We start from the raw sequence: 26,380 nt of genomic DNA on the forward strand, positions 1-26,380 counted from the left end.
CATGGCTGGTTTTTGCAGCACAGTGCTGCCCTGCAATATTTATTTTTTGGAAAATGCATTTTGCATGCAGATTTCTTCTTTTGGGTGCTCTGAAGCTACAAACCAGCAGATCTCATATCCTCCAAGCCTTATCTTGTGGTTTATCTTTCTGATGCTGCTTCCTCTTCTTCACGTGTCACGCCCCGAGTTTGTGCCCAGGCTCTGCACCAGTGGTGCACCCCAGCATGGCAGGGAAGGGCTGGTGGCCAAAGCCTCAGGGAGCAGCACAGGTGGAGTGGGACATTGGCTGTGCCAGGAGGAGGGGGAGAAGCCCTGCATGCCATGGAATGTTCACCTGTCTGAATTCAGGGCCGTGTGGAGTCCCATGGAGGAGCACAGGCTCCCAGCTCAGGTGTTTGAGTCACTCCTGGGAGGAGTTTACAGCTTGTGTTAACTGTAGGGAAGCTCAGGTTTTAGGGGTGTGAGTATCCCCTGGATGTTAAGGTGCTGAGAATAGCCAGGAGATGCTTTGTAGCCAGGACAAAGGTGAAGTTTCCATGATCCTTCCATCCTGAGGTCCCCCCAGTCACTGAGACCACAGAGCAGGGGGAGGCACGTTTGGTTCCCAGCTCTTTTTCCCAAAGCTGCTTATTTGTACCCAGCTGCTCCAGTCAAGGCTGTGCAGGAGCCTGTCCATTGGGAAAGGCAGTGGCTGCTCCTGTGCAAAGAGCTTGTGGATGTGACTGGGATGGGGATGGCAGAGCAAACACAGTCCTGGAGTGGAATGGCAGAGGTTAAATACCCACTGTTTACCTTGGTACAACATCCAAATGCAGGGCAGGGCTGCCAAACCCCAGTGCTCAGGTGAGGGCAGGGGCAGGCACAGGGACCCCCAGCCCCTCCAGCCCTGTGTGCCAGGCTCCCCCTCACTTCTCCTCTCCCAAGCAGGAAAGCTGTGCAGAGAGGGGCTCCTGTTCACCACAGCCAGCCCAACGTTCCCCTGGGTTTAACTTTAAAAATTGTGGTGGCTTTCACTGCTTCTTTTTATTTTTCTTATTAAAAAGAAACTGGAATGGCAGAGTTGTTAGTGGAGCTCACAGGAGCTGCTTTACAATAACAAACGTATGTTCCACTTTCCTTTTATATTTGAATTTTGCCGTCTGTGTTTTCTTGTGGTTTCACAGTCAAAGGAGACATTGTTTCTTAGCCTGGGCTTCCCATGGGGCTCTGACTTTTAACTGTATGTGACTTCCAACATTCAGCTAATTCATTGGTGTGTTAGTGAAACCAGAGCCTTTGATGGAAACTCAAAACCAAATCACAGCTCATGGGGTGATTCACACTCTCACACGTGGGGCCGCTGCTGCTGAAACCCTGTCAGCCCTCCCAGAGGGTTTGCTGCCCAGGGCACATCCCAGCAGCTGAGTTTATCCTGTCCCAACCTTCCCCAGGCCCCTGGGCAGGGCAGGGCAAGGCCAGGCTGTGCTGGAGCTGGCTGGTGCTGCACAGCATCTTCGAGCCACCCTGGCCTGCTCTGGAGCTGGCTTTGGCTCCTGCAGGGCTTTTGGTGTCACAAAGCACCTGCACCTTTCACACCTGATTTACTGCAGGCCTACAGGGCTTGTTTGCACAGCGGGATCCTTGCAGGGGCCTCTTGAGCTTTGAGCTCTGGGCCCTGGGTTTATTTACTGCTGTTCCCCGTGCTGCTGCAGGGATTGATGTGCGGCGGCCAAACCAGAGAATTCAGCTGCATCTGGGAAATTCTCTCCAGAACCAATATGCCATCAAATGTGAGGGTAGGTCAGCAGCCCCGTGCTGTGCTGCAGGCATGGCTATGATTCTGAGTGGAGGTGAATGGAAAGCTCTCACTGAAACTTCTGAGCCTAACTGAGAATACACAGCTTTTGATGGAGAGGAGTTTTGGCAGAGGTGAGGGGAAGCAGCGTGTACCAGCTGGTTTGAGGGGGATGCCTGTGCAGGTTTTGTGGGTCACAAATACTCCTGGAAGAGGGAGATGCAAGATAATGATTTCCTGTAGGTTCTCACTTCAGGACTGTGCAGAGGGGGTCAGTGTGCTGTAAAGCAAAGCTGGAATTTCACACGTGGGCACTTCCAGCACAGAGCTCACCCCATCCAGAGCCTGCTGGAGTATCCTCAGGAGGAGTTCACACAGGGTGGGCAGTGTCCTGTAAATTCCCACCAGAGCTCTCTGCTTCTGGGCTTCCCTGCCCAGCTGAGCCTCCAGCTCTCCCTTGCTCTCTCAAGACTGATGTCTGTGCAGTTGGAGTGCCCTTGTCACCATGGCTGCTGTCAAGTTTTGTGGCACACCAGGGTGGCACAGGGGATGCTCCTGGGGAAGGATGAGCTGAGTGTGGCAGAGGAAGGTGAGGTTTTAGAAAAGCCCTGCTTTGCCACCCTCTGCTCCGCTCCAGCTGGGCTGGGGCTGTTCCACAGTGCCTCTGACAGCTGGCAAGGGTCCAGCTTTGCTAACTGGTGCCAGAGCTCCGTGCTGAGGGACTCCCCCAGTGTGATTGTGTCAAAATCATCAAATTTTCACCCTCTGGTTTCCTGGTGGCACAGTGAGTTCTGTCGTGCTGGGGAGGTTTAGCTCCTTTGTCATGGAGTGCTTTAATGGCACAGTTGGTTTTCTTAGCCAGCTGTGAAAATGAGAGCTCCAAATCCTCCTCCCTGCACATGGACAGATGCTTTGTGCCTCTTCTTTTAAACTGTCATCTGAGATAGCCAAAGCATCCTGAAAACAGGAGCAGCTCTTCACAGGGGCAGGGAAACTGGAGCCCAGAGAGGAAACAACTTGCTTACATTGCGGCGTGAGGTCAGGCAGGAGCAAACCCTCCTGACTGCTTTCTTCCAGGGGCTGCTGTCTCTGTCCCAGACAGAGACATTAATTATTATTATATTAACCCCATCTGAAAGCAGCAATCCCAGTAAGACACTGAGGGGGAGTCTGGTTGTCATTTACTGTAAGAAACAGCAGAGCAAACGAGATTCAACCCTTGGAATTTTGACTAAACTGTCACCAAAATAAGAAACACTTAAAACTGAGTATCAAAAAACTATAATTTAGCAGAATCAGATGTTCAAAGGATTGTCTACAGAGGCCTTTTTAGACAGCTTTGGTAGGGAGCAAAAGGAACTAAGGCAAAGATTTCCTTCTGGTTTGAGTTCTTTTGCAGTGTCCCAAGTACATTAAATTGAACAAAACCATGTGAGAAGATTGGGCTTTGTTGCTCAATGTCAGCTCTAAGTGAAGCAGGCAGAGGAGCTGCTACATGATACAGTGGCTGGACGAGGTCTTTGTTGAATGCCTGACAGTTATTGATATGCCACTCTCCCCTAGACAATGCAGTGACATTTTCCATCTCGCTACGAGTATTGTTGAGCAAAAACCTCCCCAAGAAAATCCTTGTGGTCAGCGGGTATTGACGATGGGGATTAACGATCCAAATCCGAGGCTGGAGCCGTTTGCAGCAGGAAGGGGGGGCAGAAACGGGGCCGTCGGCCCAGAGCATCCTCTGGGAGGGTCCGAAAGGCCCGGGGAGAGCTCGGGGAGCGGTGCCGGGGCGGAGCAGCCCCGCTGGTGTCGGGCACGGCAGCAGGAAGGGAGCCCCGGGAGGAAGCGAATTCTCAGGGCTCTGTGCTCGCCTCTCGTTGAACGCTGCTCGCCCGGCTCTGCCGGCCGGGATGAGCTCGAATCGCCGAGCTGACCGCACACACGCACATCCCCAGGGACTCCAGGGACACAGCCGGAGATGCACGGACCAAAGCCCGGCTCACCCTGGGCTCCGAGAGCGGCTTGCCGAGTGCTTTCGAGCAGATAAAACCCCCAAGCCTAGAGAATCCATTCCCCACGGTTATACTTCCCTCCTGGCCACGGCTTGCCTTGTCTAGACAGGAAAGTGCTTGAAAGATGCAGCTTTGTCCATCCCGGGGAGAAAGACCCACAGGCAGAGCTCTGTTGGGGTGAAAGGGAAATAAATGACTCCCTTGTACTCTCCAGAGCAGTTGGTCCACACAGGCTCTTACTGGGGCTCTTCAAGCACACCAGTACCAGTTGCAGATGCTGCTGCTCTTATCGTGCAAAGCCAGCACTGCACAGAGGATTTTGATGTGCAGCAGCCAAACCAGAAATCCCCAAGAAAATTTGGCTTGCAGCCCAGCAGTGAACAGGTAAAGCTTGCAATACTGCTGGGAACTGAGGTGCTGCAGCTGCTGAGCGGTGCCTGAAGTGCCAGTTTGGGGTGCTTGCAGGACAGGGTCAGCATCCCCTGTCAGCATCCCCTGCAGCAGGGCACAAGGCACCACGGGTTTCTCACTGGGCTTTGGCTGCTCATCCTCTGCAGGACCTAGGAAATCACTGCCCCTCTCTGGCCTGGCTTCTGGGTAAGAATAAAAAAAAGTTAGCATATTTATTTTCTATGAATCCCTCTTCTTCCTGCTAATAATGTAATTCAACATAAATTATAATAATATTTAAATTCAAGAAAGCATATCCCAGATTAAAAGATCTAAATTTCAAAATTGCACTGATTTCCCCCTGTATAGGTATGTTGTTATCTACAGATGATCACCTACAGAATCTTTAAAGAATTTGCCTTGCTTTCTGACTCTGCTGTCAATGCATCCCTCGATTCCAGCTCAGCTGAGCAGTGTTGCAGCCTTCACCTGTGCAGAGCTCTGCTCTTTGTGCAGCACAGCAGTGACCCTGTGTTTCACATCCCCTGGCCAGGGGCACTGCCAGCTGCTTGGGTGCAGGGTTTGGGTCATCTCTGCACTGGGTCGGGAATGGTTTAGGAGGGAATTAACACCTGGGCTTTAAGTGCTGTGTATTTGGAGCTGGGGTCTCAGTTTGTGGGGAGATCTGAGTTTTGGAGCAGGTCAGGAGAAGTGTTTCACATGCCTGATGTGTGCTCCTGATGGCTGCAGTGCCAGGGCCATCACAGGGTGGTGTTGGGTGTGTAACTGAACAAACTCAGCAGCTAAGGGCACATCTGCTCATTTTTGCATGCAGAATTGCACAAGTGCCTTCTGCAAATGGCACTCAAATCCTCCCCTTTCCCAAATTTGACTGGTATTGATCCATGGATGGAGTGCAGAATGAATTTGATTTCTCTAGAGGTGAGATGATGCTTTTAATCGGGCCACACATTTCCATTTTGTTTAGGAACCCAATCATAGCAGCAAACCAAACAAGAAAAGTCTCCTTGTTTTCGGAATGATGTTATTTGTTTATCTGCCAAAGTGCTTTGCATTTCCTCAGGTCACAGACCAGCCCATGTCTGGCTGTGTTAATATTGTAAGAGTTAGGCAAAAGCAAAGTTTAAGAAAAATCTTTCAACTGAAAGAAATAGGATCTTAAAGTCCCAAAATAGAGTATGGAAAGGTACACATCATGTCTGGCTTCTCTTTCCCCTTGTGGCAAATGTGACTCAAAGGAGTTGGGTTTTTTCCAACTCGATCTGTATACAGTTTGGGGGAGTTTTATTGTGAATAGGTCACCTTATAATGCACAAAAATATTTCCTCCCAGAGTTCTGTATTCATAAATCTTTCTTGATCCTCGCTCTCTTGAAACTGAAATCCAGATGATTTTGTTTTCTTCATGGAAAGAGAAGTGAGAAAGAGTGAAGGCACACCTTGGTGTGGGGCTGGTGCTCCCCTGGAAGGGCTTGGAGGGAGCAGCTCTGATGAGCAGAACAACACTGAAACACGGAGATTTTAGAGCAGCCTGCTTGTCGATAAGGGAGGAAAAAATGAATTTCAAAGTTAGTATTTTAAAAAGCATTTTAAATCTTCACTTCTCAAGGTTTGTTTAAGGGTCAAATTTATTCCACCTTTGCTTCTCCAAGGAAAAGATTGGTGCTTTGGTTAGATATTAAAGCAGCTGCCTGGTGTAATGGAGGTGAGTGTCTATTGACAGTGACAATCCTCAGCAGTTCAGCTTTAAGAAGAGACATATCTCTGAAGCATAGCTTTGATATATTCATTCATTCTAGCTCACAGAATTTTCTCTACGCTCTGTCCCTGCTGAGCAGGGGGAGCATCACTGTTCCCTGGTGCTGGTAAAGAGAGAGCTGCTGTGACATGACCGGAGCTGTGCTAAATTGGTGGTGAAGATGAGTGTAAAACTCTGATTTTCAAGTTCCTGGAGTGTTTCTGTGAGCTGTTCATCTCTGGTTTTTTTATTCCATAGTCATCCTACTGTAGCAAGTGAAAGGTAGATGGAGATGGTTATGGTAAATGATCAATATATTAGCCCTGAAAATGCAATCAATTAGCTCAAGGATAAACCCTTTTAAATGGGGACACTTGACTCTTTTACATATATTTTTTCTCTTTGTATTTGCATTTTATAATGCTATTCTGATTTTACAATTACATCATCCCAGAGCATTGCCATAATATCATAAATAACAAAAAAAAAAAAGAAGTAATTTTCTTCCACTGACCAAACTGATTTAAAATCTGGTTCTGTGGAGGATCAGGAGGCCTTTTACTGTGTGTTTTATGCCCCTGGGCCAGCAGATGATACAGACAGTGCCCTATGAACAGGGAATCAATTCTTCTCTTCCTTAAGTCTGTATGCATTTATACAACACACACCCACAGGCATGCACATTATTGGACAACCATGAGCAGTTTTGTCTTGGGAACTCATTCTGCACATGAGCAAACACCACTTAAAATTACTTTTAAAGATGGCCAGTATGAAACCCTGTGTATGTAGCCAGTTCTGTTACAGCTGCTACTGACTGTGCTCACTGGGGGCAGATTTTCTTTTGTAATTTATTATCTGTTTTCCTCCCTTTCAGTCTCCCACCCATAACTCTGGGATTTTGTTCTGCCAGTACAGAGGGGAGAGCAAAAGCTGCTTTGCTGTCACTGTAATAACCCCTCCTGTCCAAAGGATGCTCTCCTTGTAGTAGCTGGCTCCACCAAGAATTACTCTGTCAGGCATGACAATAAACACACTCAGTGCTTAAAAGCTGCTCTTCCCTCACCCCTTGTGCAGACAGGATGGCTTTTGGTGATACAGGGGCTTTGCACTGAAGGCCAGGAAAGGCTGGATTTTGAAAGCCCTGTGCTTAGGGTGAGTTTCTGTGTGGTGCCCAGTGGATCTGGGCTGTGGATCAGCAGAGCCTGACTCCTCCATCAGTGCCTGTTCCCAGCAGATCTGTCATTTTGGCCTCTGTTGCTTTTCATCTCCCATCTGCTTTATCCTTTTCCAAATGTGCCCGTGGCTGCTGCTGTATTTCTCACAATCCTGGCCATGCTGTGTCTCCAGTACCAGCCCTGGTGCTCCAGTTCCCTGCTCCTCCCCTGGCTCCCAGAGGCAGCTGAAGGCTTGCACAGAGCCTCCTGCTCCTCTCCTGGCTCCCAGAGGCAGCTGAAGGCTTGCACAGAGCCTCCTGCTCCTCCCCTGGCTCCCAGAGGCAGCTGAAGGCTTGCACAGAGCCTCCTGCTCCTCCCCTGGCTCCCAGAGGCAGCTGAAGGCTTGCACAGAGCCTCCTGCTCCTCTCCTGGCTCCCAGAGGCAGCTGAAGGCTTGCACAGAGCCTCCTGCTCCTCTCCTGGCTCCCAGAGGCAGCTGAAGGCTTGCACAGAGCCTCCTGCCCCGTTCCCCTCCTGCCCATCTCCAGAACGCTGGTGCCAGCGAGGTGTGGGATAGTCTGGGCTGTGCCTGGGCTGGGCTCTGCAGTTTGCTCTTGCACAGCCCCTGCCCAGGGCCTGGTGCCTTCAGTGGAGCTGTTCCTGGAGCTGTTCATGCTGTGCAGGGGAGGCTGCTCCCTCAGCCCTGCCTGGGGGTCTCTGGGGCACAGCCCCTGGCTTTGCTGGCTCCAGAGTGTGTGCTGGGTGAGGAGTGGTGGCTCTGGAGAGTGAGTGAGTGTCACTTACATCTGCCACACTGGAGGAAGGCTGCCAGCACTGCATTGATGCTGCATGTGGTCCCCTTCCAGGGGGGAATTAATCCTTATGTGCAAGGATACCTCCTGCTGACTGGTGAAAAGAAAAAAAAAGGAAAAAAACCCTGGTTTGGCTATGAATACCATTAGCTTAATCTTCCTTTTCTCTGATCTTCCAGTACTATTTGCTTTGTATGGCTTCATCAAGGTTTTGTATGTGGACAGAGTAATTGAAAACAAATTTGGCATGTCTCAGGCCATAAAGTTCCCTTTCAGCTCGATCCCTGGCTATGTGGTAGATAAATGTCTGGTTCTCATTTTTGGTTATGTGAGAAATTTAGAATGGTTTGATTTGTAATTTTGAACATTAATAAGGAAGGAGAAATTTCCTTGTCTCCCTGCTCTATGGAGGCATTTTGGTTTCCTTGCAGCAAATGGTGTTTGTGAAAAAAACAACAAAGAAGACAGAATAATGTGTGTCCTTGAGGCCTAGCAACCCCAGGCTCTGAGGTCAACTAAGCCATCCTTGTGCTGTTCAGTCCCAGATCCAAAATGCCATCTCTACCTGTACAGGTGGTGTTTTAATATCATGTAAGAGGCATGGTTGAAGGTGAACCAGCAGCTGTGGGAAGGATGAACTTCCACGAGCAGTGTATCAGTGCAGATACCCACATTTATACATCTGTACATGTCTGCAAACCTCCCTGGTTTCCTGAGGGCTTTGCAGGCCCGGTGTGTGACAGCAGTTTCCATGTCTTGCCAGCTGCACGGGTACATGGAGAACAAGCCCCTGGGGCTGCAGATCTTCATTGGCACGGCGGATGAGCGCATCCTGAAGCCCCACGCCTTCTACCAGGTGCATCGCATCACGGGCAAAACCGTCACCACCACCAGCTACGAGAAGATCATTGGCAACACCAAGGTGCTCGAGATCCCCCTGGAACCCAAAAACAACATGAAAGCAACGTAAGTAGATTTCTTTTTGTTAACAAGGTTGAGGTGGATGAAGTTGGCACTGAAGTTCTTTCTCTTTGGAAAGGAGTCACTTAAAGAATAGTGATGCTCTGGAGGGACTCCCCTTTCCAGCACGTTGGGTGGTTTGTGAGGGCAAGACCCTTTTACAAGACCAGCTACAAGCACCTGGGTTAAAGCTGCTGGGACAGTTCCCATCCAGCAGGTGACCACGCAGGCACTTCTGCTCTGTATTCCAGTTTCTGCAGTGACTGTGCTGTAATCACAGAATGGTTTGGGTTGGAAGAGCCCTTACAGCCCATCCAGTGCCACCCCTGCCATGGCAGGGACACCTTCCACTGTCCCAGGCTGCTCCAAGCCCTGTCCAGCCTGGCCTTGGACACTTCAGGGTGGGACATCCATTGTCTCACTAATCCATCATCTCACAGTCAGAATGGGTTTGGAGTGCACTCAGGAAAAGAAGACTCAAATCTCAGGTCCTTGTGCTGCAGGGACACAGTGAGGAGCAAGGGCGGGATGCATTTTACAACATTTAATGGAATACAAAGCATCTCTTCTGAAGTGCTCTGGCCACGAGATCTCCTCTTGTAACAGGTTAACAGAAAAGCAAGTACAGGCACATCTTGTCTGTATTACTCCTTTCAGTTTTATGGAGGTAGAGGGATGAAGTGGGCACCAGTCTGAAAACTTCAGGCTTGAATGTGTGCCAGGCATGAGAGTGATTGCTCTGCAGAGGGAAGAGCTGTATCTCCATCCTTCAGAGGAGCCTGACAAAATTGGCAGAGCAGTTATGTTTTTAAGCCCCCCTACTTCATTGCAAAATCCACATTCTTTCTTCATATTTTTTTAGAAAATATACCTCATTCCTAACAAGGAACCCTGGAATAATAAACCCCTGCACATATGTAAGGGTGAGGAACAGTGTGGGTGTAGAAGCAGCTTGGGGCTTATACCTCCCCAAACGTGATTTTAATTCATATCAAGAGAAGAGAAATGATGTGTTTTTAGAACTGATATCAAAATGGGCTGGCAGTGCCTGTTTAATAGCAGTACTCACTGCCTGCTCTGAGAACTATTGCTGAGCTTGACAAATAATTGTCACATTTTCCTAACACAGGCATGTTTGCAAGGTTACACTGGACTCTGGAGAAGCTAATCTTCACTTACACCAAATATTAAGTTGCAGTGCTGATTGAAGCAATTCTAATCCTTTCATTGCTGCTCAGCCCCATCCTGCTCCCTGCACCCTCCCTTTGTGCAGGGACACAGTGAATGGGAGAATGAATATCTGCTCTTGCCTTGCCTGGGAACAATGTCCCCGGGTTTTGGAAGATGACACAGTGGCCTGGGCCAGGCTGGAGCAGTCAGGAGGAGCCAGCAGTGCTTTGGAGCTGAATTCCAGGTGCCTGGCTGGTGCAGGCAGTGTGGATTCTGTAACCAGCTGCCCCAGCTGCTGTGATTCCCCACGGGGCTGAGCTGCCCTGCCCAGCTGTGGGCAGGGAAGGGGTGCTGGGCAGTCCCTGGGAGCTGGGCTCTGGGGAGAGCTGCTGATGGAGGCTCCTGCCCTGGGCAGGGCTCTGCCTTCTGCTCTCCTGTGCTTAGCACTGGGAAACAAGATTTGGGGTTTTAATGCTTGGAGAGCAGCTTCTGCTGTGGCCAGAGAGCGGGGAGAGGTCCAGCAGCACCCCTTGTGTGCTGTGTGTCTGGGCTTTCCTCACCCCTCGTGTGCTGCGTGTCTGGGGTTTCCTCACCCCTCGTGTGCTGCGTGTCTGGGCTTTCCTCACCCCTCGTGTGCTGCGTGTCTGGGAACGTCTGGATCCCGAGCAGAGCGTGTCCTTGGAGCTGCTGTGAGCCCCGGGGAGGGAGCAGGTCCCGGGCAGGGCAGTGAGCTGGGCTCTGTGTGTTGCAGCATCGACTGCGCGGGGATCCTGAAGCTGCGCAACGCGGACATCGAGCTGCGCAAGGGCGAGACCGACATCGGCCGCAAGAACACGCGGGTGCGCCTGGTGTTCCGCGTGCACATCCCCGAGCCCAGCGGCAGGGTCGTGTCCCTGCAGGCGGCCTCCAACCCCATCGAGTGCTGTGAGTATCCCTGCACTGCTGCTGCTGCTCTGCTGCCCTGCTCAGGGCTGGCTCTGCCCCCTGTGCCAGCTGTGCCAGCTGTGCCTGCGGCTCTGCCCTCCCTCCAGGCACTCCCTGTCCTCAGAGGGCTTTGGGGGCAGGTGGCTCTTCAGGGGGGCTTGTGAAGGCAGCAAGCTCTGTGCTGCAAGTGTGGGGGCTGTTGCAGAGTTCATTTATCAGTGCATTGCTGCTGGGTCCTGCTGGCTCTCCTGGAAGCAGCATGGGGTGTGTGTAGGGACACACCTGTGCTGTCCCTGTTGGTGAAGTGTTCAAGCTGTCTGCTTTCCTGGCTTTATTTCGAGTGGAGGCCCAATCAGAACTCGTCCTCCACAAACTGGCAGGTGGCTGGAGGTTTGAACTCAGACTGGGCTGGCTCCAAGCACTGTGGCCAGTCCCGTGCCAAGGGAGTGACCGGAGTCCTCTGGTCTGAGCTGTGGCAGGAGCACAGCTGAAACGGAGGCACAGCCCTGATTCTGGGCTCAGGTGCATTCTGGGCATTGTTTTTTCTAGCTGTCAGTGCCAAGGGGTGCAGAGCTCAGGAGGCTGAAGCACAGGTGGTTCTGGTATTCCCCTGAGGGACAGAAGAAAACCGGCAGTTTTGATTTCTGAAGTGCAAATCCCATAAACGTGTGAGCTCACAATCTGCACCTCCCACTCATTATAACTGACTGGATCCTGAGAAAGAGAGGCCTCTGATGAGGCCCCCTGTGTCACAGTCATTTCTGGAAGGGCTCTACCCACTTTACTGGTTCCTGTGCATCCTGTGATGCTTTTTGTTGTTAAATGGTGCCTTTTTGTGGTTTGGGGATTTCACAAATACCTAATGAACAGTTTTCCTCTGCCTTTGCTGAATGACTCACCCCTTTAGCAGAACCTGTCTTGCCATAAGTCATGTGAAGAAAGCCATTGAGTCTCTCATGTGTCAGTTGTATTTATTGAGATGCAGACTTTACTTAGTACAGCTGCTTAGAATGAGAGAAGCCAGTTCTGGGTGGGAAATCAAACTGGCTGGTGAATTATTGATGGCAGCTTCTTAAAAAGCAGTACAAATGAATAGTCCAGGCAAGGCTGGGAGAGGATGATGGCTATGGATGATCTCTTGGCAGTGTTTCTGAGAAGGTACCAACTATCAGAAGGTTTTAGCAGCTGAGTGAAGCCTCTGGGCACTGTGATGGGGAAGAGACAGCAGTGGGAGTAGCCAGCACCTCTGTCCATAGGAAATTGTCCCGTTCCTCCGTGGGAGCAGATGGCTGAAACAATAGTGGCCTCCACCCCAGACGTGTCCCTGCTGGAACAAAGGTCCATTTGCTAAAGGAAGCACTCAGAGAGGAGCTCCTGGCGTGGGGAAGCTCCAGGTGTAACTCCTACACCCTGCAGGCAGGAAAACAGCTCCAGCCCAGGGCAGGAGAGGCTGGCCCTGGGTCCCACAGGGAGCCCCACAGATCACCCCCCACCTACTCAAATTCTCATCAGGAAAAGCAAGCATGAGTAAGCCAGGCATTGCTGGGGCCCTTCCACAATGGCACGTTGTGTTTGTGCCCATCACTGCATTTCAAGCAGAAATCCAGGCATGGTTTGCAGAATAAATCACATTTTTCTGAGCTGTATGCACACACCTAATTTGCCTGTGCAGTGAGTGCTGTGGCAGAGCCTTGGTTAAGATGTTGAGGCATTTATTCTGAGATGTCTTTGCATTGATGAGTCTTAGGGGTATTAAAAAAGCCAAGGGTGGAGATACCAGTATGAGTGGCTTATTGTTAGTGGGGTTTTTTATAATTTAAGTATTAAAATATTGCCTTCATAGAAGACAGCAAAGCTCCTACAAGAAAAAAAAACCCAAAAAAACCCCAAAAAAATGTATTTGATCCCCAAGGAAATAAAATGAGAAAGTTTGATTTTTGGAATAGTAGATATACAGGTAGTTTGGGGAGATATGTTAAGGACTGTGCTTTTCTGAACTCAAGGAAGCAGGGAATGAAGTGATCTGGAGTACTAAGCCTCTGCCATTTAGTGTGTATGTTGCATATTTAGCTCTGGTTTTGCATTTCAGTAGCACTCCCTATCTCAGCCTGGTTCTGGGAAGAGAGTTAAAGACATCAGGGGGCTCAGCCAGCATTAGCAGTGCAGCCTAGATCTCACTAGAGGAGGTAACCTCAGCTTGTCCCAGCCAATCTGCACACCTTGCAGGGCTCCCAGGCAGTCCCAGGTAGGCTCAGGTGCCCTGCCAAGAAGGGGCGCTGGGGCTGGGGGATGTTTTCTTCTTGTCCCACCTTCTGTGCTGCTGGGATTCACTTTTTTTTCCCCTTTGTTTGGGTGTTTTTTGACCTGGCCAGCTGAGAACCCTAATCCCAGGGGTTCTCCTCAGGATCCCTCCTGTCTGGCAGCAGAAATGCTGTCCCTCTGGGGAAGCCTTGGTGAGCAGCAGCTCCAGGATCACGGCCCATTTCCCTTCCCAGGGCTCCCCCAGTGCGTTGCTACCAGCAGAGTATCCGAGCCTCTCCTCCCCAGAAGCTGATCCCCAGGAATTCCCAGCAGTGTCAGCAGATCATTAGCTGCAGTGAAGCAAGAACTGTGAAACAGCTGCTTTTCAGAGGGCTGTTTGATTCCACCTCATCTGTGTCACACTCAGCATTGACAGATTTTCGGAGGGGATTTCACAGGTTCAGGGCATCATCCGGAGCGAGCTCCTCCCCAGGAGCTGTGTGGGAGGACAGGGGGTGATGTGTGCTTAGATGATCACTTGTGCCTTAAAATGGACCTCAGACCCAGACAAGCCTGCACCATTCAGCAGCTTTTTTCTGCTGTTGCCTGTTGATTCATCCTGAAGCCATTGGGGAGGCACAGGCATTTGAAATCCCTCTGAGAACTGTGGCAGCAGGCCATGGCTCAGGCAGGTGTGGGAGACCACGCTGCTGTAGCTGTGTGCTGGAGAGGTGGGAGAGATCCCTTCTCCTGGTGTGCTGCAGCTGAGCAGTGAAGTGCCAGCCCCACGGGGGATGTGGGGACCCTGAGCCCGTGTCCTACCTGCCCTGGCTCCAGCCCCATCCCTGCTCAGGGCTGGCTGTGTCCCCATGTCCCTGCTGGGACAGCTCGCTGCTCTGGGCTGGAGCTGGGCCAGCAGGGCTGTCACAGAGCTGCTGGTGACATTGCAGGTCAGGGGTCACTGCGTTCACCTGTCCCTTCAAACACAGCCACGTGGAAAACCACCCCTGGAGAGGCTGGACACTTGCAGCCTGTTAGTTTTGAGCTGTGAGGATGATTTCCGTTCCTTTGCCTTTCCCCAAGAGCTGGAGCTCGTTTCTTGGGGAGTGGGTGGGCTCTGGTGTTACAGAAGTTGTTAACCCTGGGCTGCCTCTCCAAGGCAGATTTGTCATCACCTCTGGGAGTCAGGCTGGGTGCCCCAATTCTGTTTGCAGTCCTTGGCTGCAGCATCCTGGAGCAGAGGGAGCAGGGTGGAATCCAGGGTAGTAGGGTAGCTTGTTGTGCTCTGTGCTGTCAGCAACCAAAAACTGCTCCATGCAAATGTCTGAGTGTGAGGCTCAGGAGTGTCCTACACTGGGCCCCAGGTTTCATTCTAATGAATCCTGTTAAACCTTCCCAAAGTCTGTCACAGTTCTTGCTTTGCAGAGTCCATGTTTGCTGACTCTGAGCTGTGCTCATGAATCCCCTAAAACGCAGACTTAAATTGCACTTGGCACGAGAGAAGGGGACTAAAATCTTGTTCTTATAATAGATATTCCAAGGTGGTAAAAAAGCAAAACAAACAAAACTTATTGCTAAAGAACCGTGTGTCCATCTAGAGGAATGTAAATAGTTTCTATTATTGGCCGTATTTTGTTCCGTTAAATTGGGTCAAATTTCTTATTTCCCTTTAATCAATTTCCCTGGAAGTTTCCTTTATTTTTCTCTCCTTCTAGTAGATTTTCCCATAATATTAGACAATCTGAGCCTATGATTTGTGAGACATTAATAACTACAGAGGAAAGAGCTAGTCATGTAAAAGAATGTTGTCTTGGCAAGGCAGCGAGTGCTTTTCCTCAGCTGGGAGTTGTGCTCTTGGAACACAGCAGCAGGCAAGAAGGAGCCCTGCTTTATTCAGATAGAAAAGCAGAAACAAATGGTCTCTTTGCACTTGGGAGATACCTATTTGCAAGTTTAACCATAACCCTGATTATTATGGGAGTCTCATGGTTTCCAGTTGAATTGAATGAATTTTTTCCCCCTTTCATTTCGACTTCAAGACAGTCCCGCAGTTGGCTGCCAGTGCAGCTGACAGAAAAACTGGTGCTTTCTCTAAAGAACACCTTCTCTCTCTTGAAGCACCGAATGTAAAAGCTAATTCTGACATTTGCCGCTCTGAACGTGCAGCTGAAATATTTCAGTCTTTAAAGCTGGAGTCAGAGTGAAGGGGATGCCAGCCTTGCTCCGGGTCAGCTCCTGCTCACTTCTTGTCTTTAGTGCTGCTGTGGTGCAGGCCAACAGCCCAGCACACACAGAGTGCTGAGCAGCATTCCAGCAGAGCACATCCCTGCACAAGGACTGAAGGGAAATGCTGTGCATACCCACGGGGATGAGTGACAGAGAAGCGAGCCCAGGCCATGGCTTCCCTGCCATTCATCACACACTGGCTTGCTGAGCTGGCTGCAGTTCATAGAAAGTTTCACACTTATCTGACACTGCTGCCATGGCTGCTTGTCACTTCTCCTTTGCGAGGACATCATAAATTATCTGCAGAGGAGGAGGTGGAGAAAAGCTCTCTATTTTTGGTGCTTTTTGCTTGGATGGCTCTGCACAAACTGCTGATTAAGTCTTGCTGGCAGCAAATTAGAAACTGTTGTCAGTCACACTGTGTTCTTCTTTTCAGAGTGTTGAGACCACATTCTCAAGGTTTCCCCATGGGGGCTGGAAATCAGCTTTATTTACTTGGTTTGTACATCTTCCACTGCGCCATACTCCTACCAGGAGGGAAATTATCCTGTCCTCCTGATCAGAAATGTGCTTCTCTCTAGGGTGCCTTGCTGATGTTTCCCTGGCTGCTGGAGATGTCTCCTGCCCATGGTCCTCCCATGGCTGCCCAGCCTTTGTCTTTGCTCCCACTGCAGAGCTCAGGATGCTTCAGGGAGTGATGCAGGGGATCAAAGTCTCTCAAACATTAATGAGTTGGATGAGTGTTGAGCACAGCAGCTCTGTTCCTATCAATCCTACCGCAGGCAGCTCGTGGTAAATAAACCCAGTGTGACAGCAGGAATGAAATATTTGCTTTGGCTCATTGAGGTTTGCACCGAGGTGGAAGAATTAATCCCATAACAAATTACACCTCTGCTATTGCTTCCAGGGGTCAGGGTTTCTTTAGCAGCAGACATCCTGCTCTAGCTGCTCTTCTCAAACCCAACAGGAATCAGGGGCTGGATCAAGAGCCTTTGGAGGTTTGCAAAGACATGGCAGGGGTGGTGAGTCCCAGCTCGAAGGCTTCCAGCAAGCTGGGGTGAGCTGGGGTTGCTCTGGGCAGGGTAAGGACAGAGGTGTCCAGAGAGGTTCTGAATAGTTGTTCTGGTGAGGCCACCTCTCCTAAACAGCCACAATTTTGGTTGGTTGGCTTGTGAGTTAATCACAGGTAGCAGTGGCTTTGTCCTCTCTGAGCTGCACTGAGCCTCAGTCCTGCTCCTCCTGATCAGGTGTCACAAGGATCAAATCTCTGCTGTCTCACTGCCAGCAGTGGGGAGGACAGAGAACCTGAGATCTGGAGTCAGTCTGCACGTGTGGGAGAGAGGGCTTCACTCTAGCAGGAGGTCATGACAGAATTATAGAATGATGGAATGTCTTGGCTTGGAGGGGACCTTAAAGCCCCTCCAGTCCCACCCCCTGCCATGGGACACCTTCCACCAGGCCAGGCTGCTCCAGCTGACGTTGTCCCTTGTCACCTCCCAGCAGCAATGGGTGACACCCTCCTGGGGGACATTTGGAGCTGCAACAGACTTCTCCAGGTCATCAGTTTTCTCAAGACATCCCCTTTCCCCTGAAAGGCAGATCTGCTCTCTGCTGAGGAGGAGAGGGGTGGATGCTGTGGGCAGGTGGGGAAGCAAGCCCCACCTTTGCCTGCCTTGGCACAGTCCCTGTGGTCAGCTGTGCATCCCCTGTGAGGTGCCCAGCCTGCTGCCCATGCTCAGCTGCTCTGCAGCTGCTGGCACAGCCTGGGGCTGGCAGCAGGGGGTGCAGGGGAGCCTGGGGGGCTGTGGCAGCCCCTGCTCCCTGCAGCCTGAGCTCCCTGGAGGTGCTGCAGGGCTCTCTCAGACAGTGGCTCCCTTTCTGTCTTGTGTCACTGCGTGCATTGTGTTTCTTGGCACCACGAATCCATGACATCTTGATTTGCAAACAGTCAAATAAAATAGAAAAATAATGTCCCCTGTTAATAGGTTGACACACTGCTTCAGGCCAAGTGTGAGTATTTCTATAGCATTTGCTTTGCTGCCTTATGTCAGTAACTGTTGCTATTGAAAGTAAACACCCCAACTGGTTAAATCAACAGTGTTTTGTTTATTCAAAGCTCATAAACTCCAGTAGCTGTAGGTCACTTTATGAAGTGCCAACCCCTGGGGAAAGAGAAGGAATAGTGTGAAATTATTGCATGCAGTGCACCCATCATGAGCCTTAGAGGAAGGGGATTTATTAGCAATTAATATTTCTTGCAGAGGAAAAAAAAATAATCCTATTGAGGCAGCTCCACACTGAAGCTTGAACCTCTGTACTGGTGGAAATGGGGAAGGGGGTGAAGCCTTCTTACACGCCTGGGTGAAAAAAAGAGACCTTGGAAAATGAAAAGTGGCTGGGGCTTTTATTATTCGAAAAGGATTTCAGACCACCCAAAGGGAGGAGAGGAATTCAGGTGAAACAGGGCAGGGGAAAGCCTTGAGTGGTGTCTGCACTGGGGAGCTCAGTGGGGCTGCTCCAGGTGGGATTGCTGTGCAGCACATCTGAGGCACAATTGCACACCTCCCCTTGTGCCAGGGCAGGCACAGCTCGGGAGGTGCCCAAAGCCGTGCCAGGTGCAGCAGCTCCAGATGTGACTGAGAGGAGTCAGTGTCACTTCCAGGCCAAAATCTGCCCTTCCTCATGCTGAAAAAGCCTTGGACACCACTGATCTGTGGGATGGCAGGTACCAAGCTCTCTGTTAAAACAACAAAGCTGGAAAGAGAGGTAGGTTAATCTGGAATTTCGATGACTTAGGATGTTTTGGAAGTGAAATTTGATGATTGAATAGGAATAAAGAGTGTCCAGGGCAATGCTTAAATACTTAAATGTTCTCTCTTGACTGTTGTAGACATGCTTTTTCATGATTGCTATTTACTCTTAAGCCTTTGAGGTTACAGATCTGTCTTTGTGATAAATCCAATTAGGAACTCGTCAAAAATGTTAGTATTTTGGGAAATAAATTAATCCTACAGCCATGTGAAAGAAATTATCAGCGTCTTTGAAAGTAATCTGAATATATATTTTTCAACTGGCAGTATATTAGCCCAGATGTTATATACTTGAAAAGAACAATGAGTCCGAAAGCAGTTTTAAATAGATTTCAAAAATGCCTCTCAAATGGCATAAGAAAGTTACAACTATTCAATTACCTCTATTCTTTGATAAGAGCAAAATCTCTGTCTCGTGTCTGCAGGGTTCAGCAGAGCTAGAGAAGTTGCTGTGAAAGGTTTAATGCTTGAGTTTTCTCACCAGATACTCTAACATTTTCTCCAGGTGACGAGAGGATTTGTTCTTTGCGAGGGCTGCAGAGCAGTGCCAGGTCAGGTCACAGCCTGCCTGGTGTGAGTCAGGCCCAGCACTGCACATCCAGGATCACATTCCCTCATTTCTGGCTCTGCAGCCAGGGGTGTTCAGTGAAGGCACAAGTGCTCAGGGTCTCTGTCAGGGAGAGCTGAAACCCAGCCAAGGCAGCTGGGAAAGAGATGAGCAGGATCCCCTGGAGGCCTTTCCAGTTGGGGTGGATGGATCTGGAGGAGTTGGAGTGCAGGTCATGAACTCACAGTTCACCAGCCCCGAGCTGCTGCCCACCTGCTCTGCTCACAGGGAAGCTCCTGATGTTTTCCAGCTGCCTGTGGTGTAGGGAACAGCTCTCACATCTTCACTTCCTTCAGCTCTCACCTCTCGATAGCAAACACTTGGGATGGCTCTGCAGGGCTCTCCAAGGCTTTTCTGACCATGCAGTGGCTGTTCTAATGGCATCAGAGGAAAGCAGGTGGAGGGATGGTGCTCTCCTGATTTTCTGGCTGGGGAAAGAGAGAATAACTTGCTAAAGTCATGCTCCAAATTCGTGGCCAAGAACAGTAAAGACCTTAGAAAGCCTTGCTGACATCCGTGTCCATCTGGATCCCACCCTACCTTTCCTTCCCTTGCCTTTCACAGTCAGGCTCAGTCTGTGACACAGGGCCCTGCTCCTCAGATGTTCAGGAACATGCTTGGGAAGCCCCTGGGCTGCAGCAGTCCTGCTGTGACCCCTCCTGCTCACAACTGGGGGTTCATGGCTGCCCCCAGGGCTCGGTGCCCGCACTTGGAGCTGGAGATGGAGCTGTTGTTGGCAACCCCTGTGCCAGGCCTGCCCTGTGGGAGGCACTGGGGTTTTGGAAAAGAGGTTGATTTTATTTTTTTCCCCCCTCTGAAGGAATTCAGTGTTATTCAGTGGAATCCTCTGTGCAGGTGGAATTTTTGGGCTCTAGGGCTGTAGTGTGCCTGCACTTGAAAATTTGGCCGTTGACTTGGAAACAGGCATGGGCAAGTTTCAGCTCATTCATCCAAGCTGTCCTTTCTCAAGGACAAGGAGCAGGGCCAGCACAGCTGAACCACTGCAGCCAACTCCTGAATGTTTCCAAATAAAATGCCTTGAGTAAGTTTATTTTTCCCTCTCGGACCTAAATTTAGCGCCCTGGAGAAGCTGCTTTGGCAGTCAGGGGATGGTAACGATGACAAGATCAATCTGTGGATAGTTCTGGGAAGATTTGGAAAGTCCTGGTAAAACAGAGCTGGTTTCATTCATGTTTGCAATTTGTCCACAGCCCAAAGGTCTGCTCATGAGCTTCCAATGGTTGAAAGACAAGACATTGACAGCTGCCTGGTTTATGGAGGACAGCAGATGATCCTCACTGGACAGAATTTCACAGCAGAGTCCAAGGTGGTGTTCACAGAAAAAACATCAGGTAAGGCAGGTTTTTCCTAACTTTCCCTAACGGGATAAGGCAAAGCTGTAGTGCCAAATCTCATCATAAGATTTGTGTCATGATACTCAAGTGAGTAGTCCCATTCAAGTTCATGTAAGTAAAACCATGTGAGTAAAGTTAGACTTGGGAGCAACTGTTTGTGTTGTTGCTTCACAAGAATCCAGGCACTGGGAATCAGCAGGGACAGGATTTGTTAGCAGAGAAAGGAGATGAGCACTACAATGTTCCTCTGTGCTTGCCTAATCTCATGTTTAGTGAATGCTACCATAGAAATCATCATTGAAATGAACATTTTTATTGATGTGAGCTACAGGCTAAGATCTTTTCTTCCCTCTAGAAATCTGTGGTGGAAAAGCAAACATAATGTGTCTTTTTATATAAAATTATTTTTATACATAATGAATCAATCCCTTCTCCTTCTATATTTTTGATTGTAAACTTTGTGTTCCCTTTGTGCTGTTAAGAAAACCTGGTGCTTAGAAGTTTTCTGTCAGTGAATTGAGGTAGAGGTACCTTAAGTGATATGTCCAGTGACTTGCAAGGAGTTTAAGAGATTGCATTGCCCAAGTGAGCAGCATGTCCATGCTCTATGGGGTAATGCCATTGGAAAAAAGTGAGAATTGAGCCAAAAATGAATGTACATTCATGAACATACATGGGCACCAGCTGGTGACATGGGGGGGAGAAAAAGCATCCTGTGGGTCCCAGCTCCTTCCCACAGCAGCAGCCAGCCAGGCTGTTTTTGCAGGTATGAAAGGCTCTGAAGAGCTGTGGAGGTTCAGATGAGCCTGTGCAGTCAGAGGATTTCTTTTGGCACGCTCTGTTTCCTTTCAGCCCATGGATTAATTCCTTCCCACTGGGCTGCCACTGTTCCACCATGTCAGCGCCTGGGGAAGGTGCTGGGGAACATCTTGGCAGCCTGCAGTGCTACCTGTCCCAAGAATGCTCTGCAGTAGCTGCAGGAGATGATCCACTCAAAGGAGGCAGCTCTTGGTGCCATTTCGAGGAAACATCCCAAACGCCCTGCCCCTGTTTCCATAGGAGAGCAGAGAAGGCTCTGGCTGCAAGAGATGTTAGAAAGTGAAAAGAACAACAATATTTTCCACACTAAATCTAAAGCTTTTCTTCGCTGCTGGGGAAACTGCAGAGTTTTTTCCTCTTTTTTTCCCTCCTGGTAGGGGAGAGACAGGACTTATCCCAGCAGCAGTGCCCAGTCTGGAGCAGGGATTTGCTTGCTGGTGTTCCATATCCTGCCTCCCCCCAGCCCTCGGCCTCTGCAGGCAGTCTCAGTCTGCTGGACTCTGAGTAAATCACTGGCACAAGGGGATTTGGAGGATGGGAGGTCCAGAGTCAAATGCTCAGGCTGAATCAGAGCTCTGTGTGGTTTGCAGTGGGTTATCTGGGGGACTCTGTGCTCAGTGCTCCTCTGTGTGTTCCATAATGCAGCAGCACCTCTGGCAGAGGTGCCTGAAGTGCTTTTAAATGAAGATTGCTTTGTTTAATAGGTGGATCCTAAGGTGAGGAAGGTTAAGAAGCTGGGCTGGACATGCAGGTCATGCATGGGCTGAGTGCAGCAAACTGAGAATTGCTTTGTGCCTGCCTTGTCAGAGGCTGATGAGTATCCCAGCTCACCTGAAAATCAGGATCTTGTGCACCTGAGGCTTTCAGCCTCCCTCATTCTGCACTGTAGACAATTCTAAATCCCCCTGGGATGTCTGTTGATAGTTGCCATTGCCTTGGGCTGCAGGAGCCCAGAGCAGTGAGCCCAGCCGTGCAGCCCCAGGCATCGATGGAGCAGTGTCTGGGTGGAAGGAGGAGCAGCTCATCCACCCACGGCTCCCCTGCCCTGCACAGCCCGTGCAGAAAGTGCTGATGAGCTGCTCAGGGGCAGGGGAAGCCACAGGCCCCGTGCTGGGGTGGGTGGCAGCACAGCTCTGCTGACCCCAGCTGCAGCAGGCTGCGTCTCTTCCAGAGCACGCCGCTGCCGCGGAGCCTGTGAGACAATCACACCTCTGTCGGGGCAGGAAGATGCAGCAAGCTTGCAGGGGAAGCTTGGTTTGCTTAGAGTTTCATTTTAACAGCTCACAAACCTTGTCTGTGCTAGCAAGTGGTGCTGGATTTCCCACTTTTGCCACCAGTTTTAGCTGTGCTGGTAATAGCGAGGGTGAGAGCAGCGGTGTAGGCAAACATCCCACAGCTTTGGGCACACCAGGCTCCACTGGGCACGCCAGGCTTGGCTGTCCAGTGGTTAGGGTGAGAGTGGCAAGGCTCTTTTTCCCCCAAAAAAAATCTTTCTTCACGTATTTTTGTGCAGCCAGATTCTTTCATTGTTCCACAGACTCCAAACTCCAGGTGCCTTTGGATCTGGGTGAAACGGTGCTGGGAGGGCGTCACTCGTGTGCTTTACAGAGCTGAGGGAGCTGCTGCTTGGGGTCACAGCTGTAAATTAGGTTTCATCCCTGAGGGAAACACTCAGAACCTCTTTCCATTTCCTCTGGATCTTGTAGATGATTCTCACCCACCATTAGGAAGGCAGAGGAACATGGAACTGGTCACATTTGTGACAAAAATGCGTGTCCCCGTGAGCAGTAATGAGCAGGCTTGCTTTGTCGTTTCACAGAAGTGCAGATAGTATATTTTTCCATAGAAATACCTGGAAAAGAAGGACAATTCCCTGCATTGTGGGGGATGTCACTGTGGCAGGGAGTGTCGTGTCACGCGAGCCGCCGGCGGGGGCAGGAGCTGCTGGGGACAGGGCTGGGACAGGCTCAGGCTCAGCCTCACGACAGGAAATGGCAGCAGGAAACACAGCGAAGGGGCTGGAGCTCAGTGCTCCGAGGGATAAAGTGCTTGTGTTTGAAATGCTGATGCATAAATAGCGTTAATTTTCTGAATGCTCAAGTTTATCAACATGCAAGCCTTAGAGTTCTGAGTTCTTCTTACGGTTATCTCTTGCTGATGCAAGATCATAAAATGTAGCTGCTGTGAGCCATGGGAGCTCATGAATTCCTTAAGCCCAGCACACAAATGCAGAGTTTGGCTGATGGAGTTTGAAGATCTGAACTTGGAGACACGTAACTGAGCCCAGCTAAGTTAAAGTAGGTCAGGGAAGCAACCAGATTGGACTGTATTCTTGTAATTTTGATCTGGAAGACAAAGCTTGAAAAGCAGTGTTGGAGCTATCAAGGACTTGGAATAGGGTGAAGGTCGAGGGTGTTAGTGTTTGGTTGGGGCCCAGATCTTACAGTGCAGTTAAAAAAAGAAGGGATCTGGAATTCCCCCTTTTATTTATTTTAATTGTCTTGTAATAATTTGCAAGTCAGATGCTGGTTGCGTTGTGTTTACTCCCAGTTGTGTACTGGTTACTGCTGCTCAGCTGTCAGTGATAGAGGAGGTTCGTGTTTCTCGGGGAGAAAAGTGCAAATGGGCTGTGATTTCCCCTGCCAAACTCTTCTGGTGGCCACATGGACATCGTGAATCATCTCTAGGACAATGTGGGTGGTGGAGGAACAGCCCAAACACAACGTCCATCCCTGGAGTGGCTCCACCATAAATCTCCAGCTTGGGCCAGGCAGGGTAAGGAGAGGAGGTGCTGCCTGTGCCCTTTGAACTGGGGCAGCTGCCAGGTGTGGACATCCCCAAAATAACAAAACAAATGGGACAAAACAAATCTGCCCAGCTCTGGAGCCCAGCAGTGGTGCTTGGCCACACCTGGATGTGTCCTGGCTCAGGCTGGGGTGTGCAGGGTGGCGGTGCTGGTTGAGGTTCTGTGTGCACAGTGCCCAAAATGCTGCAGCCCACGTGCTGGAAACAAGCATGGGATGTGTGCCAGGGGATCCCAGGAGTCCTGCAGGACAATGCACTGCAGGCCATGGTGGTGGGATGACATCAGGACAGGTTTAATGTGGACAGAAGGTTGCTGCTGTGGGGGTTTGAGGGTAGGATCGTGTTCTCTATGGGAGACATGAAAGGAAATTCCAACTCTGTCTACAGCAGTGTTCCCCTTTTTGCTGGGTCAGTTCCTCACCATGCTCCAGACAGGGAGCTGAATCCCTTTTTGTAGTCTGACAGTTTCATGAATGATCCAAGCACTCCTGGGAAGTGCAGAAAATAACAAACAACTTTCAGCAGTTAACTCTGTGAACTTAATAATGCAACATTAATGATGCAATTTTCCCAGGCAAATTCAAGATAAAATAGACAAAAAAGCTTTTTAAAAAACTTTCAGTGTTTTCCCAGGTTCATTCAAAAGAGATGTTTGCTACTTGAACAAATAAACAACTGTGAATATTGAATGTGAGGGTAAGGAGTATTAATCAGGAGGATTGGTTTGCCTGGCTCTGCTGTGCAAATTAGAAAGTTTCAGGATAATGGGGCACCTTGTGCCTCTCCTTGCTGCTGTAGCTGCTGAAAGCCAGCAAACCTTTCTCCCCAAAGGTTTTCCCCTGGCTGGAATGTGCTGCTTCCCCAGGTGTTCTTGTAATCCTACGGGGCATTCCAAAAAAACAGGGATTCCAAAAAAACACTGCAAAACAGGAAAAAATCCAGGGCTCACCCAGAGAAAAATGCAGAAGAGTGTGGCTGCAGAAACGGAGTTGCCATAGCTGTTGGAGACTCAGCGAGACAGGGTGGAATCCAGTGTTTTGGAAGGTTTCCCCGTATGACACAAGATTTTGGAATTTTACAGCTGGTAAATCCTTATTAACACAGGCAGCCACTGCTGGCCTGGATTCCCTGGCTCACTGTTTACCATGGGGGCGCCTGATGGAAGTGTGCCTGGTCCTGATTATTCAGCTTAATTGTTTAGGGAGAATATTAAAAAATAATCATAACTCTTGGCATAAACAAAAGGCAGAGAGACAAGCTCCCATCACCTGTTGACAGAAAATTGATCATGAAGAAAGCTGGCATGGGGAGTGGAATTCCCTGTTCTCCCACTTAGTCATCGCATCCTGGTGTGACTCATTTTATTACATGGAGGTTCCCAGTGGTTTTATTTTGAGAGAAGCTTTTGTTTAATAATTTATATACACACACACACACACAAACACACTTACAATCTTAAAAAAACAACAAATCTATTCTGATGAATTGGCATAAGGGATCATTTGGAAGAGCTCTGGAATGAAATACTGTTCCTCCTGCTTCACTGTTCAACTACTGTATTTATATTTTATTTTAATGGGAATTGAATTCCTCAACAATAGATGGGGAGAATTCGCCTCTAGACTTGTTCTCACTGTGCAAAATGTCAGATTTGGGGCTGGGCTGGCTGGTGGATGAGTAATCCATTGCCCTTTTACCTCCCAGACCTTGCCCTGTATCTCCAGCCTTGGTGACTCAAACTTCTGTCCTCAGTGCAGCAAAGGCACTGGCCTCTGCTCTTAACAAACAGAGCTCCATTAACTGCAGTGGGCAGTCTTGCTTCAGAAAGAAAAAGAAATCCATGAAAATGAAGCTCAGGGATAAATTTAATAGTTCTGCTTTTCATGAGTTTTAAATACACTCATGTTGTGTTTGCTGTAAAGTTTGAAAATGGTTTTGAAGTAAGAGTTTAGAAGGAGACAACTGCTGAGGACCAGATGCTGAGCAGCCTTGTGCTGGCCTGAAGCAGAGTAAGTTCCCAGCTAAAATCAGAATTTGTCCCTGAATTTGTCTGGAATTTGTCCAGAGCAGCAGAGATTCTGAGTGAGGGTTCCTCATAAGGTTTCTGCTGCCCAGGGTGGTTTTGTCCAACTGGAAATCATTCACTGCCCTCCCTTTGTTCTTGGGGTAGCTCTAAAAACCCTCCTTTGTTTTCCAGAGATGTCTGTCATCTACTGATAAAAGCTGACAGAGATAATTGTGCTTTTCTGGAAGTCCTTCCAAGAATCAGAGTGCATGGGGACAGTTCCTGCAGGCCCAGGGGGAGCTGTGCAGAGCTGAACTGTGCAGAAATGTGCAGAACTGAGCACTCAGAGCCCTGCCCCTCTGGTCACCAGGCTGGCTTTCTCTGGGGAACCAGTAACAGGTTGTTCATTAAGTAATTTGTGTAATGCTTGACTGAAAAGCAGTGTACATTTGCAGGCCTCAAATCACATGCAGGCGTGGAATCCCATCCAGAATCAGCACAATAGTATATTTAGTCTTCAGCTGCAGAGAACTGCAGAGAACATTTCCTGAGCCTCTCA

General features: G+C 49.6%; 1 protein-coding gene across 2 annotated transcripts in view; it reads left to right on the forward strand.

Moving 5' to 3' along the window:
- NFATC2 (nuclear factor of activated T cells 2) overlaps positions 1–26,380 on the forward strand; it is an 85,000-nt gene that overhangs the window by 18,952 nt on the left and 39,668 nt on the right. For both annotated transcript variants that reach the window (XM_077187301.1, XM_054644321.2), the window contains exons 4-6: positions 8,663–8,865; positions 10,781–10,953; positions 20,049–20,189. In XM_077187301.1, the coding sequence (XP_077043416.1) occupies positions 8,663–8,865; positions 10,781–10,953; positions 20,049–20,189 (517 nt within the window). The remainder of the gene's footprint in view (positions 1–8,662; positions 8,866–10,780; positions 10,954–20,048; positions 20,190–26,380) is intronic.

The sequence above is a fragment of the Agelaius phoeniceus genome, chromosome 17 (assembly GCF_051311805.1).
Source record: "Agelaius phoeniceus isolate bAgePho1 chromosome 17, bAgePho1.hap1, whole genome shotgun sequence".
NCBI lineage: Eukaryota > Metazoa > Chordata > Aves > Passeriformes > Icteridae > Agelaius > Agelaius phoeniceus.